The 14,002-nt window shown below is 36.3% G+C and overlaps 1 protein-coding gene across 1 annotated transcript in view; it reads right to left on the bottom strand.

Moving 5' to 3' along the window:
- Nucleotides 1–1,359: 1,359 nt before the first annotated feature.
- The window catches only part of LOC121376734 (calmodulin-like), a 51,094-nt gene continuing 38,451 nt past the window's right edge, over nucleotides 1,360–14,002 (bottom strand). The window contains exons 4-5 of the mRNA XM_041504498.1: nucleotides 5,854–6,105; nucleotides 1,360–2,606 (exon numbers count right to left, since the gene is read on the bottom strand). Of these exons, the coding sequence (XP_041360432.1) occupies nucleotides 2,572–2,606; nucleotides 5,854–6,105 (287 nt within the window). The 3' untranslated portion in view covers nucleotides 1,360–2,571. The remainder of the gene's footprint in view (nucleotides 2,607–5,853; nucleotides 6,106–14,002) is intronic.

Here is a 14,002-nt window from a genome sequence, read left to right as displayed (position 1 = left end):
CATGTAAATGCATAATACAAAAACTCTTGAGACGTGCTAAATGACGTAGCCTGGGGTCAATAGCCGATGCATTTTTCGTGCTGGGGTGTTGTTAAATATCTATTTTGTTCTATTTATGTGGGTATACACTATATATTAGTGATTTTATTGAGCGACATAAACCACGTGGTGTGGACACAAAGAGGTGTGTTTGGGGGTATGACACGCATTTTCCTTCCCCCTGGCTACGCCATGCAGGTGCTACACAAATACAAGTGAGAATATGCATAGTGTGAGATACACATATGTAATAGTTTAGGTGCACATACACCCTGTATAAATGAATACAAGAACCACCAACGATGATTTGCTGTGAATAATAATTTCAACCAGTGGCCACATTCACAGAACATCCTAACTTTATAGATTACGAATCATGGTAAATATGAAATGAAATTAAGTTTCTTACACTCCCATGTGAGACACCACTTTTGAGACTTATGATTAGCTTCTCAGTGATGACATTGTCGCCACAGCCATTCCATGCAATAAAATAAGCACGATCGAAATTGATTTATCTGTGACCTGCACATTAACACATACATATGTGACGTACGAGATAACTGCAAGCGCGTGTGCCATAAATTAATTTTAGAAGTAAAACAAACTTTAAAATTTACTATAACCTTTTTTCCTGTTCTTTTTTATTGTCTCAAATAAATAATACTAACTTCGTGTCCGCTAGATACGATTTACCTTACAACTCGTGTTTTGAAAAAATCGTATCTAACTCGATTTCACTCTTCAGATATGTAGTGTTCTGTTTTGTTTTTTGTTTTTTTTGGTTTGTTTGCCTTTTTTAAAAATAGCTAGTTCTAAGGTAAGTGATACCTAACAGACACTCGTATTGCATTTCATGAGTGAAAACGTCGATCTCACTGTACTACAAAGGTTATTTTAATCCTCGATTTAGTCTCCTAGTTTTGCACTTAAACGTAAATGTACTCACACACACACACACACACACACACACACACACACACACCACGCACACTATATATATATATATATAGATAGATAGATAGAGAGAGAGATAGATAGATAGATAGATATAGATAGATATAGGTTATTACCAGAGTGTATTTCGGTATCGTCAATATCACATATTAGGAATAAAAACTGTATTATGCGAGCCTCTGGAGGGCACCTATATATGATATTGACGATACCGAAATACACGAGGGTAATAATCTCTTTATCATATAAGCTTAATACAACGTGTTTTTGTAAACTGTTCACGCAACTTTAATTCTAGTTCGCCATTACTAGATATTCAAATGACGTAATGATATGTGGCGCGGTGTATTTTTGAATGGAAATGACGCCAAACTCGAATGACGTCATTTTGGATGTACTTACATCAAAATAAAGTTATGCCTAACATTTTTTTTTTTTTAAATTTTCTGAAAGCTTTATTTGATGACTATGAATGCATATGTCAATCATGAAGTGTCACCCAAGTCCGTTTGCTTAAATGTCAATAAACCTAGTGCCGGGACCTCGACTAATTTACATCTAATTTGCAAAGTTATCAAATTCTTAAGGTATGTGATCTGAAAAATATCACATACTTTGATTGCACTGAAAATGTCATATATATATATATATATATATATATATATCGAATACACGAGTATTTATCCACGTCTGACAGATAACTTACACGCGCGATGTTTTGTGAATTCAGCTCCTGTTGTGTGATTGGCTTTAGAGAAAAGCTTAATGATATCAATAACAAACCTACACTATAAAACATCTTCATACGGTTTACGTTAACACATGCACGCACTTAGCAATAGCTTTATTTAGTTAATTATGCTCAGCCGCCGAAACGTCCTGAACTGGTCTCGGAACACAAACAGTCGAATATAGCCCCTCTCTTTTGTAAGTGGATTTAAAGTAAAATGGTCAGAAATTATCCACACAAACGTGCACTGAAAAACGCATTGCAGAAATGGTATGAATTCGCACCCCAACCCCTCCTTCGTGGAAATAACAATTGCATAACTAATAATCGCTCACGCATATCAAATGCTAAAGGTCTGGATGTAGAACTGGTATATGTGTTAGGTATGTGCGTTTTGCCGTTGGTACCAGGTGCTTATCAGTTTTATGGCAATGGTACAAAAACATTTGTATCTCTTATATTAATCATTTTAACCTAGCTTAGCTTACGTTACTTCCATGTAAACTCACACATTTTAAAACTGTAAATGCACTGTTATTTATAATTAAATAAGAGGACATGAAGGTAAAAACCGTAACAACATTCAGTTTGAAGGGAAACAAAATAATATATAATGATTTCTCAGACACATTAATATTCTAAACAACGCCATGCCGTTCACTTGAATGGCCTATCCAAGTCTGCGATTTCGAGTCAGTGTTTGTGCCATGCAGTTCGTGAACACGTCCATCTCTAAGTGACATTTCGTCAGTGCTCAAAACGTCGAACACCACATCTCATCACGTGGTATGGTACCGGTAAACAATGTTCTCTGCTCATTGTGACGTCACAAAAGTTGAGGGAGGTCAGGTTCCTAGACTGTGTATAGCTCGGACTACATCTGAAAACAGAGATGCTCATTTAAGATTAATATTGAAACAGAGTTTGCTATATACAATATGGGTGGGTTTTTTTTTTTTTTTTGTTGGGGGGGGGGGGGGGGCTTTTTTTTGGTTGGGTTTATTTTATGGATGAATTCATAAACTATCTGAATATTATCAATGTAAATACTACTACTACTACTACTACTACTACTACTACTACTACTACTACTACTACTACTACTACTAATAATAATAATAATAATAATATTAATAATAATAACAATAAATAAAACTACAAGATGGATGTCATGTGTAAATCCAAAACATTTACTATACGCTTGATCCTATGCAGTCAGAAATGACATGAATAAACTGGCCATATCTAAATCGGCCTATGGAAATGATATGAATAAACTGGCGATATCTAAATCCATATTGTCCTATGGAAATCACATGAATAAACTGGCCATATGTAAATCCATATTGTCCTATGGAAATGACATGAATAAACTGGCCATATCTAAATCCATATTGTCCTATGGAAATGACATGAATAAACTGGCCATATCTAAATCCATATTGTCCTATGGACTTCATTTTGATTGGTCGAAGGCGGCTATCTTGTTTCCCGGATACGCTTGTTCAAGTGATATCAAATACAGCCGCCGTAAATCATAGATGACCTATATTCGTGAGCCGTTATTTTTCGTGATCTGCAATTGTCCAGTTCACTATGCGTGCCACGTTTCAATGCACTTAGCTCAGCTCTTTCAGAACAATAATTCGTATTAAAAAGTAAGTTATTTTTAAATTCAAGATGGCCACCATTACTGTTGACCTACAGTTTTCTGTTTTAGTTCGTGTGCATCTTCGGCTACTGTCCTACCAATTCCCAAACTTTCAGATCTCACTGATCAACGTTTGTCTTGTTTAAAGAAGAAGTGGAAGAGGCTGACGACGACGACGACGAGAAGAAGACTCGGGAAGACAAACGACGGGAACGCGGTCGGATCCGTGACAATAATGTGCTGGGTTGGCAGTGTTTCACCGTTGATTAGTTCGACGTAGTCGTAAACCAGATACATCGACGTAGTTAGCGGTAGATTAAAGCTGTCAGGCAAACGTCAAAAGTATCATGACAGCGCAGCCTATGGTGTTGATATCACTGTATTATGTGTGTCGTTATTGCGAGAGCGTTGTCTATATAACGCTTGCTATTGAACACATTCCGCAATAAGTTGTCTCAGGTGTTACGGGAGTATTTTCTGTGGTGATGTGTTTCACATATAGATAAAAGGCGCCTCCAGAAAAAAAACATCGACTTTGTTCTGAGGTTGTGCAATAACTGCGTGTCAGTCGTAAAAAAATCGACTTTGTTCTGTGGTTGTGCAATGACTGCGTGTCAGTCGTAAGAAAAAACGACTTTGTTCTGAGTTTGTGCAATAACTGCGTGTCAGTCGTAAAAAAACCGACTTTGTTCTGAGGTTGTGTAATAACTGCGTGTCAGTCGTAAAAAAAACGACTTTGTTCTGAAGTTGTGCAATAACTGCGTGTCAGTCGTAAAAAAAACGACTTTGTTCTGAGGTTGTGCAATAACTGCGTGTCAGTCGTAAAAAAAACGACTTTGTTCTGAGGTTGTGCAATAACTGCGTGTCAGTCGTAAAAAAACCGAATCACTACAGTAATACGATATTCACTTTTATTGTTAATCTAGTATTGCAGGGTTTTTTTTCTTCATTTTAAGTTGTTTTTATTTTGTTTTTATTTATTTATTTTATTATTTATATATTATATTTATATATGCATGTTTGTTTCTTGTTTTGTACAAATTATTGTTATATAGTGGTCAAAGTTCCACTAATATCAAAGAGTAAAACTAGTAAAACTATTACTTATTTATTTCATTAGAACAATATTAAAATGATTAAAGCTTCATTGCAACTATAGTAAAATTAATACTATTTTTAGAATTATTGTAAAATTGTTTCATTCGAAGGTAAGTAAACATTATCCATTTCATCATAACATTAATAATCTTTTTAGAGTTATTTTAAAACTAAAACTGTTTCATTGGAGCTATAGTAAAAATTATTAAGTTTCGTTGGAACTATATTAAAATTAATTTTATTTTTTATAATTATTGTAAAACTGAAACTGTTTAATTAAAACTATGGTAAAAGTATTACAGTGTCATCAGAACTATAGACACAACATTATTGTTTGGTTAGAATTGTAGTAAAGCTAATACTGCTGGTTACAACAATACTAAAACTAACAGTTTTATTAGAACTAGATTAAAATTATCTTCATTATTAGAAATATAATAAACAAAAACACTGTTTTATTAAAACTACAGTAAAACTAATAATTTTGTATTGGACGGGCATCTGGTAGTTGATAAAGGAAGCATTCACAGCTTTCCCTAACATCCTGTCAACTATGACTTGTGCAGAGATACGATTTTTATATGGAACAACAGTTTTGTTGTTCAGATGTATCAGGACCACATAATAGTACACACAACCTAAAACTAAGATTGCTGTATCAGGCCGGTAAACGAAACCTCAACTGCTACATTACACTAAGTAAAAGAAATATTGTTTCCGTAGACCTATAGTGACACAAATATGTTTTATCAAAATTATAGTTAAACCATTACTGTGTTTGGAGAACTACATTAAAACTAATATCCATTTTAGAACTATTGTATAATTAAATGAATACTGTATTATTCGAACTGTAGACTAACCAAACCTTGTAATGGGTAGCGTGTTGGCTAATGACACTAGGCATACGCAAGCAGTTAGTAGTCGTGCTCGTCTAGCGATTAAAGTTAAAACATGTTGTATTGGGCACAAGTTTCAATTAGCTTGTAGATAAAATAAATATTAGTCTACTACAGACAGTGAAATGAACAGGCCTGCACTGAATTTCAAACTCCATGCAATGCATATATATATTATGTATGTATGTATGTATGTATGTATGTGTCTATATATATATATATATATATATATATATATATATATATATATATATATATATATATAAGACTCATTGGTCGATTTCTTTTATAAGGAACCCGAATTCGCCTTATTCTGATTTATCATAAAATGCATGCAATGCAAAACAAAGCAGTCATCCTGATTATCTTCGCCAAAATAATCAGTGATTGCCTTTATACTCTATAAAACACTGCCCCTCTTTCCTGTTAGATTGCCTTTATACTCTATAAAACACTGCCCCTCTTTCCTGGTAGATTACCTTTATACTCTATAAAACACTGGCCCTCTTTCTTGGCGCACTTTATCAGATCTTCCACTTCGTCTGCAGACATTCGCTCGCCCATTGTCGTCATGAATCGGCGGAACTCGTCAATATCAATTCGGCCGTTTCCGTTGCGGTCGAGTACCTGGAAGGCGGCATGGATGTCGTCCTCCTCGTCGTATCCAATGAACGTGCAGCCACGACGTGCGATGTATCGCTCCACGTCCGGCAGAGAAATAGTCCCTCGACCTGCGGGAACAAAAACAAAAATTCTTTATGATAGTCTATTGTTGTTGTTTTTTGTTTGTTTGTTTGTTTGTTTGTTTTTGTTTGGGTTTTTTTTTTTTTTTTTTGGGGGGGGGGGGGGGGGGGGTGTTTTTTTTGTGTTTTTTTTATTGTCCCAGATCACAAACATAGCAGTGTCAGGGATGGGAGCTCCAATTCACTGCTGTACATATAATAAATATACAACACATATATCCATACACAGATACGTACACACGTACCCGGATGTCCTCCGATGCATACACGTATGTGCATACATAGATTCACACATACATACATATATGCAAAAAGGCATCAATGTAAGTGAGTACAAGAGTAGTAAATATACATACATGTAATTGGTTTAATCTGGGATATTATAAAGAGAAGAGAAAGGATAAGAAAGAGGAGAAAGAGGTAGAAGACGAGATAAGGTTATACGTGAGGTGTATGCTTATTTTTGCTTGTTTTCCGCTATCTCCAAACAAGCCATAGACAAGAACAAACTTAAACTAACATCATATATTTCATTTAATCGTTATCATTAAATAAATTAGCCCATGGAGCCCATTGTTTATTAAACATTTCGTATTTGCAATTTTTATATAAAATATATCTTTCTATTTTAAACTGTTGCTTCAACAGATTTTTAACAACTTTGATTTCTAAATATTTTTTTTTTGTATCTTAGTTCCATAAACATAATATTTGATGTTAATAATTAACCAGTTAAGGAAGTTAGATTTTTCGTTATTAATAATACCAAAGATAATATTATCTTTATTGAAATTAATTATAATACCAGTCTGAGTCAATATCCAGTTTTTAACTGCAACGCATAAGTTGTGAACGTTATTCCATTCGAAAAATAGATGTGGTATCGTTTCTGGATGGTTCTTGCAAAAGCTACACATGTTTGACTCAACATAGTGAATAATATATAAGAAAGTGTTCGTAGCTAAGATTCGGTGAATTAGTCAATATTGAAACCATATTAATGTTGAATCCTGAGTGCTCTGAAAAGGAAGTAAATAATATTCTGCCCATTCACTTGATGAAAAGATAAAACCTTGATTGGTGTATTTAGCTTGCGATTTTGGAGTTATGGATTTAGAGTTTAATAAGTTGAACATATCCTTACATCCTCTTTGTCCTTTTAATAAAAGATTAAGTTTAAATGGAAGAATTGGGTTATTAACCATTTTAAATTTGTTATCTTTCAAATCATCTAAACTATATATGCACGTTTTTACTGCATTTGTTAACGAAGCATAGCTAATGAAATTGGTGGATATATTGTATGTTTTATGAACTGATCATATTTTAAAATATCACCTTTTTCGTCAATACGGTCGTTTATAAAAACAATTCCTTTTTCAAAATATTGTTTATATAGAAATGGCTTACGATCAATGAGTATTCTATCATTCAGCCAAATAATATACATAAAATATCATCTACGGTTTGAGGATTAAGTTCTTTCTCTGTTTTTAACCAGTTAGTATCTCTCCACAATCTATTTGCAATATTATTATTTTTTGTTTGTTTGTTAAATAATAGTCTATTGTTGAATATGAACTATGTTATTTGTGATTGCACGACCTTGCTATTAATATGAAATACTAATTGATTTGATTCTTACTGAATGATTCGCACTGGATGTCTTTGCTTTCCTTTTCGTCCTTTGTATTGTATTTCATTATATTATATTTTATTTATTGTATTTTGTATTATTTTATTTTTAATGTTGTCAAAGATATCCGGGAAAACCTGATGGCTTCAAGCTCACAATCAATTGTTTATTGATTGTAGTGCTTGGTGCGTGTTTGTGAATCTTCTTCTTTTTCGTCTGTTGCTTTCTTTCTTTTTTGTTTTTCTTCTCTTGTTAATATACTTCAAAACGTATGCATGGAACGTTTTGGCCACCAATTAACATGCTGGCGTGTATGGATAGTAATATTTTGTTATTCAAATATATTAATGTATTAATACTGCCAACAACAAACATTTGACAACAGCAAAGTTCAGCCACTCATGACAAACTGGCGTTTATAGATAGCAATGTGCTGTCGTTCAAATATATCATTATTACCAACAACAAACGCTTAACAACGCCAAAGTTGTGACCACTAATGACAAACTGGCGTTTATAGATAGCAATATGTTGTCGTTCAAATATATTAATATTACCAACAACAAAGTTAGATAACTTGTATGCAATAAAATATGTTTTAATCAAAACTAACAAAACACGCTTAACAACGTCAACATTAAAGCCACTAATGAACCTACTGACGTTACAATATTTTGTCATTGAGATATATTAATATGACTAACAACAAAAACTTATACACGCCAAAGTTGCGACCACTAATGAACAAAGTGCCATGTGGGCTGATATTGACGGGGCTCCGAGCTTTCACACCCAAACTCCTCTCAATCTGTGATCACATCAATAGATTGGTTTCACTCTCCATTTGATGATTGACCGGCGCCTGACGTTTCTTAGCGGATCACCGCAAACGAACCAGTTGGAGTGGGACCGCCAGATTCACAATCTCGGAGATGAGATCAGCGAGATGGGTTTTAGTACGTTTCAATAATACCGCCACGTGCGACTATAAATAGCCACTCGTCGATTCGCTTCTAATAACACCAACTTAAAAGGGACGTTGCTAAAGTCAATACGTGCTGGCCACAAACAGAATAGTCATGTTACAGAAATATCCCATCTTGTCTCGGTCAACTAAACAAACTGAAGAACCATGTCACAGCAATATCCCTTCTTGTCTCGGTCAACTAAACAAACATAATGACCATGTCACAGCGATATCCCTTCTTGTCTCGGTCAACTAAGCAAGCATAATAACCATGTCACAGCAATATCCCTTCTTGTATCGGTCAACTAAAGGAGCATAATAACCATGTCACAGCAATATCCCTTCTTGTCTCGGTCAACTAAACAAACTGAAGAACCATGACAGGGTAATATTCTATCTTATCTTGGTAAACCAAACTGGCCCAACTCAAAAGACATATTAGAATATTTGGCGCACCAGGCCAGTGTTATTTTTGTGATACACCCCCCCCCCCCCCCCCCCTCCCTCACCATCTCTCAATAATCGTAGGCTGTAGCACAAGTTCTCTGCCGTTCAAAAGCAAGAGGGAAATTTGCACACATCTGGTACTGTCGTATGTCTTCATGTAGTATGTATTACGATTAATATGTTAAGTAGTTGTTATCAGAAAACTCGAAAATGATCAATGTAATGGTATTCAACGTCGAATATAGATTTATTGTTGTATTACAGCGGAAATCTTTGCCTACCCGATGGTTGGCAGCCATTCCGTGTTTTCACTGTGTAGTTATCGCTGACTGAGAGAGCTATGATAACCGTCCGAATGTCCGTCTTGCTCTCGAACGGTAGAGTACTCAGGCAGTGTAGGCTGTAGCCAGTTAGCTAGGCCAGCTGTGCACCCTACACAATGCACTGCAGCAGTCCTCCTCAGTTAAGACCCCATCGAATAAAAGATCCCGACCTCTATAAAATACCTACCTATTGTGATGCTAGAATTGACTTGACATGTAAATGAATCACTCTCAAATAACTTCCCCTGAGATAAGACCTCAATGTTATTGACGAATAGTAGGTCTCATCTGATGGAGACTACTGTAGCAGAACGTAATGACTGATTGAAAGAACAACATACTGACATGCAAATTGCATTATTGCGTTCATACACAAACGGCCACATTACATCTTGATGTGTAAGGATACGCGAACGAATATGAGGGTGGTGGAGTGGTGCGGTTTTATGGAATAAAGAATAGTTTTTAAAATAGGGCTAGGCGGATGAACATGAGTGGAGGGTGGGATGGATGGGTCGGGAATAAAAAGAAGCTTCTACAACTTAGTGGGAAAATCGGGAAGTCAAATGAGTAGAAAAGTTATTTTTGCGCTGCATGCCAAACAAAAATATTGTTTGCTGCCATGACAAAACATATTGATTATCAGGCTTGTTAATGCAATTACCCTATTTTGATTTTCTATATTATGTCCTTTGTAGATAAAAGCGACCACGACTGATTTGACATCTGTAGGCCGAGCCCATAATGAGGGTGATCTGTGAGGCGGGGACATGGTGAGGGTGATATGTGAGGCGGGGACATGGTGAGGGTGATCTGTGAAGCGGGGACGTGGCGAGGGTGATCTGTGAGGCTGGGACATGGTGAGGGTGATCTGTGAGGCGGGGACGTGCTCATCTTAAGCAAACACATCAACATATCCTCGTTGTTTTTACACTGATTCGTATGCGCATCTCATACCAGCTGTATGCAAATACATTTCGGAATGTCTGCCGTGTGCAAGTTGTCGGAATCCGTGTTAATCCTTCTACAGACCGGTCTGAAAAAGTGGATCGTCCTCGGGAGTGGGAGTATCTCTGAAGACATCTTGGAGGACTGTCGTAGAACAGAGCCAGTCTCTTGTAGACATATGGGATGACTGTCTTACACTAGAGAAAGTCCTCTTGTAGATATCTGGTTGGACTATCGTAGAACATAGCAACATTCCTCTTGTAGACATTAATTTCGGAGGACTACCGGAAATCAGAACAGTCATTTCGTAGACATTTGGGAGGACTATCGTAGAAGAGACCAACAGACCTCTTGTGGACATTTTGAGGACTATCAGAAATCAGAACAGTTCTCTTGTAGACATCTGAGACGACTATTATACAAACGAGCTGCACTCCTCTTGAATATATCTGAGAGGACTATCGTCACGATGACAATCCCCAGCTTCTGACAAACTCACTGACTCTGATTTGTAGAGAGGTACAACGTTTGATTATTGTAACGGTTTTGTTGTTCAGACGAGTGCTTTCATCGCACGCACATTCACGACTTGCCCATTTATTAAAACTTGACCTCGATATTAAACAAATATCGGTCCACATCCGGGCGGGCGGTGAGCGCAAGATCTCATCTTGCCGGGCTCTGATAGAATACGCAACCTAAATGCTGATTGGTGACTGCGAGTTGTCTGTTTATTCTCGCATACTTCCGTAATGACTTCGTGACTTCCACGCTTACATCCGAGCTGGAAATCCCAGCATTCATATCCCATTTCGCTTCTCACTCGTGTCTGTGAATCTACGTATTTGTTCAGGTGACCCCCATTGGTGCAAATTGTATTTATTTGATATCGATTGAATAGGCCCACGGACACAACTATCACGAAGGTTGTAGTAGTAGAATAAAGGTAATAATAACATTGTAATGTTACTAGTAGCTGAAGAAGCAGCTGTAGCAGTAGTAGTAGTAGTAGTAGTAGTAGTAGTAGTAGTAGTAGTAGTAGTAGTAGTAGTAGTAGTAGAAGAAGTAGTAATAGTAGTAGTAGTAATAGTAGTATTAGTATTAGTAGTAGTAGTAGTAAAATCAGTGGTAGTAGCAGCAGTAGTAGTAGTAGTAGTGGTAGTAGTAGTGGTGGTGGTGGTAGTAGTAGTAGTAGTAGTAGTAGTAGTAGTAGTAGTAGTAGTAGTAGTAGTAGTAGTAGTAATAGTAGTAGTAGTAATAATGACATTGGTAGTAGCAGCATCAGCAGCAGTAGTAGTAGTAGTCATAGCAGTAGTAGTAGTAGTAGTCATAGCAGTAGTAGTAGTAGTAGCAACAGTGGTTTTAGCAGTAGTAGTAGTAGTAGTATCAGTGGTAGTAGCAGTAGTAGTAGTAGTAACAGTGGTGGTAGCATTAGTAGTAGTAGTAGTAGTAGTAGTAGTAGTAGTAACAGTGGCGGTAGCAGTAGTAGTAGTAGTAGTAGTAGCAGTAGTAGTAGTAGTAGTAGTAGTAGTAGTAACAGTGGTAGTAGCAGCAGCAGCAGTAGTAGTAGCAGTAGTAGTAGTAGTAGCAATAGTACCATCAAGGGTAGTAGTAGTAGTAGTAGTAACAGTGGTAGTAGTAGTAGTAGTAGTAGTAGTAGTAGTAGTAGTAGTAGCAACAACAGTGGTAGTAGCAGCAGTAGTAGTAGTAGTAACATCAATGGCAGTAGCAGTAGCAGTAGTAGTAGTAGTAGTAGTAGTAGTAGTAGTAGTAGTAGTTGTTGTTGTTGTTGTTGTTGTTGTTGTTGTAGTAGTAGTAACAACAGTGGTAGTAGCAGCAGTAGTAGTAGTAGTAACATCAGTAGTAGTAACATCAATGGTAGTAACAGTAGTAGTGGTAGTAGTAGTAGTAGTAGTAGTAGTAGTAGTAGTAGTAGTAGTAGTAGTAGTAGTAGCAGGTAGTACTAAGCCAAATAACTTCCGGCTGGGTGAAAGTTCGAGGTGCCCCAAACTTTTGATACAGGACTCGCCACCACAAATCTTGTGATTGGTGTTAAAGGTGAATGTGTTGGTTGTAAAAAAAAAAAGAAGTTTCATCTGGGTAAAAAAACTACAATTATTTTATCTAGTACCACTGAGTCAAGTAGCATTGTGCTTGAAACATGTATGGGGTACCTGTAAAAAAAAGTACTCTAATTTTGTGCGGAACTAGCTTGACCCCCATTTTTTTCTGATTCAATTCAAAGGTAGGGTCAACTCAAACAAGAGCCTTATGTGTTGGAAAGATGCATACCCGGACCATCAACACATACTGACACTTCAGCAAATGAAAAACGCGTAATTTTAGAGTTAATAAAAAAACATGATTATTCCTGCTAGCTGGGGGGCAACCATTTTGTTTCGTTTTTGTGACGTCCGGTGGGATAGCTTGGGGAGAAATGACGTCAGCTCCTGACCATCTCCTGTATGTACAGTGTAAACAAAAGCAGTAATTTTCGACAAGGCGCTTCTCTTTGATCAACCTGACTTGTAAAACAGCATAAATGACGTAATAATATAATAAACTATTTAACTAAATATATTTCAAGCTGCATTAACGGAACAAAATAGGGTTATAGTATTTTTCTATGTTTAATAATCCAAAGGAAAAATGTACACTATTAGGTCTATTGATATGCTACGTTGGAGCAAAAACAACAACCCTCGATACCCAAGTGATAATTTTCTTTTCTTTGGGACTACGTAATTTGTCAGTTCTGTGGTTTTAGATGAAAAAGTATACTTAATCAATAGTTTTACAGAACTATTTACAGTAATAAACTATGTCCATTACAATTTTAGGGGCGACAGGTAATATTCCACAATACCGGTATGTATTTTTGTGTCTAGACAGAGTCAATTAATTGGCTCGTCTGGTTACCAATCAAATACACACCTGCCAATCAGGAATCACAGGTAGAAACAACTAACAGGATATACCAATTAACTAAGAAAACACTCCGTGTATCATTTCAGTACGTAGGTTAATGCATGGGCAAAACATTGTTCATTGTTTCGACTTGTTGTGTAGCCACTTTTGACAAAGGTATTTTATTTTGTATTGAAACATAATATATAGTGCTGGATATACTTATTGCTGGCTTACTGGGATGTGTATTATTACAAAACATTGCAATGTATAACTATTTTCATCCGGTAAAAACCAGGTAGATTATGTTTCTCTACTTCTAAGGGTCATGCCTGACGTTACGCGTTAAGTATTACGTAACCACCAGCTCGCCAGATGCCGTACTCAATGATATGGTACAAAATGGCTGCGCCCGTTATATATAATAGCCGTCACATTTAACCGTTTTATTAATAACTATACGATTATACGTGTTGATATTAAGCAATAATGTGCATTATATATCGTTGAATATGCATGCCAGGCCAAATGCCTTACTTGTCCTCTCCTTTAAGGGTGAGGGGTGGTAGTATTTATATCCGTGGCGTTTATGTCGATTGATACGCTGCAGGTAGGAGTTTTAGCCATATATGTTACTATTGTCGTCTATGGGATTTG

The sequence above is a fragment of the Gigantopelta aegis genome, chromosome 7 (genome assembly GCF_016097555.1).
Source record: "Gigantopelta aegis isolate Gae_Host chromosome 7, Gae_host_genome, whole genome shotgun sequence".
NCBI lineage: Eukaryota > Metazoa > Mollusca > Gastropoda > Neomphalida > Peltospiridae > Gigantopelta > Gigantopelta aegis.
This window is presented reverse-complemented; position numbering and strand designations above follow the sequence as displayed.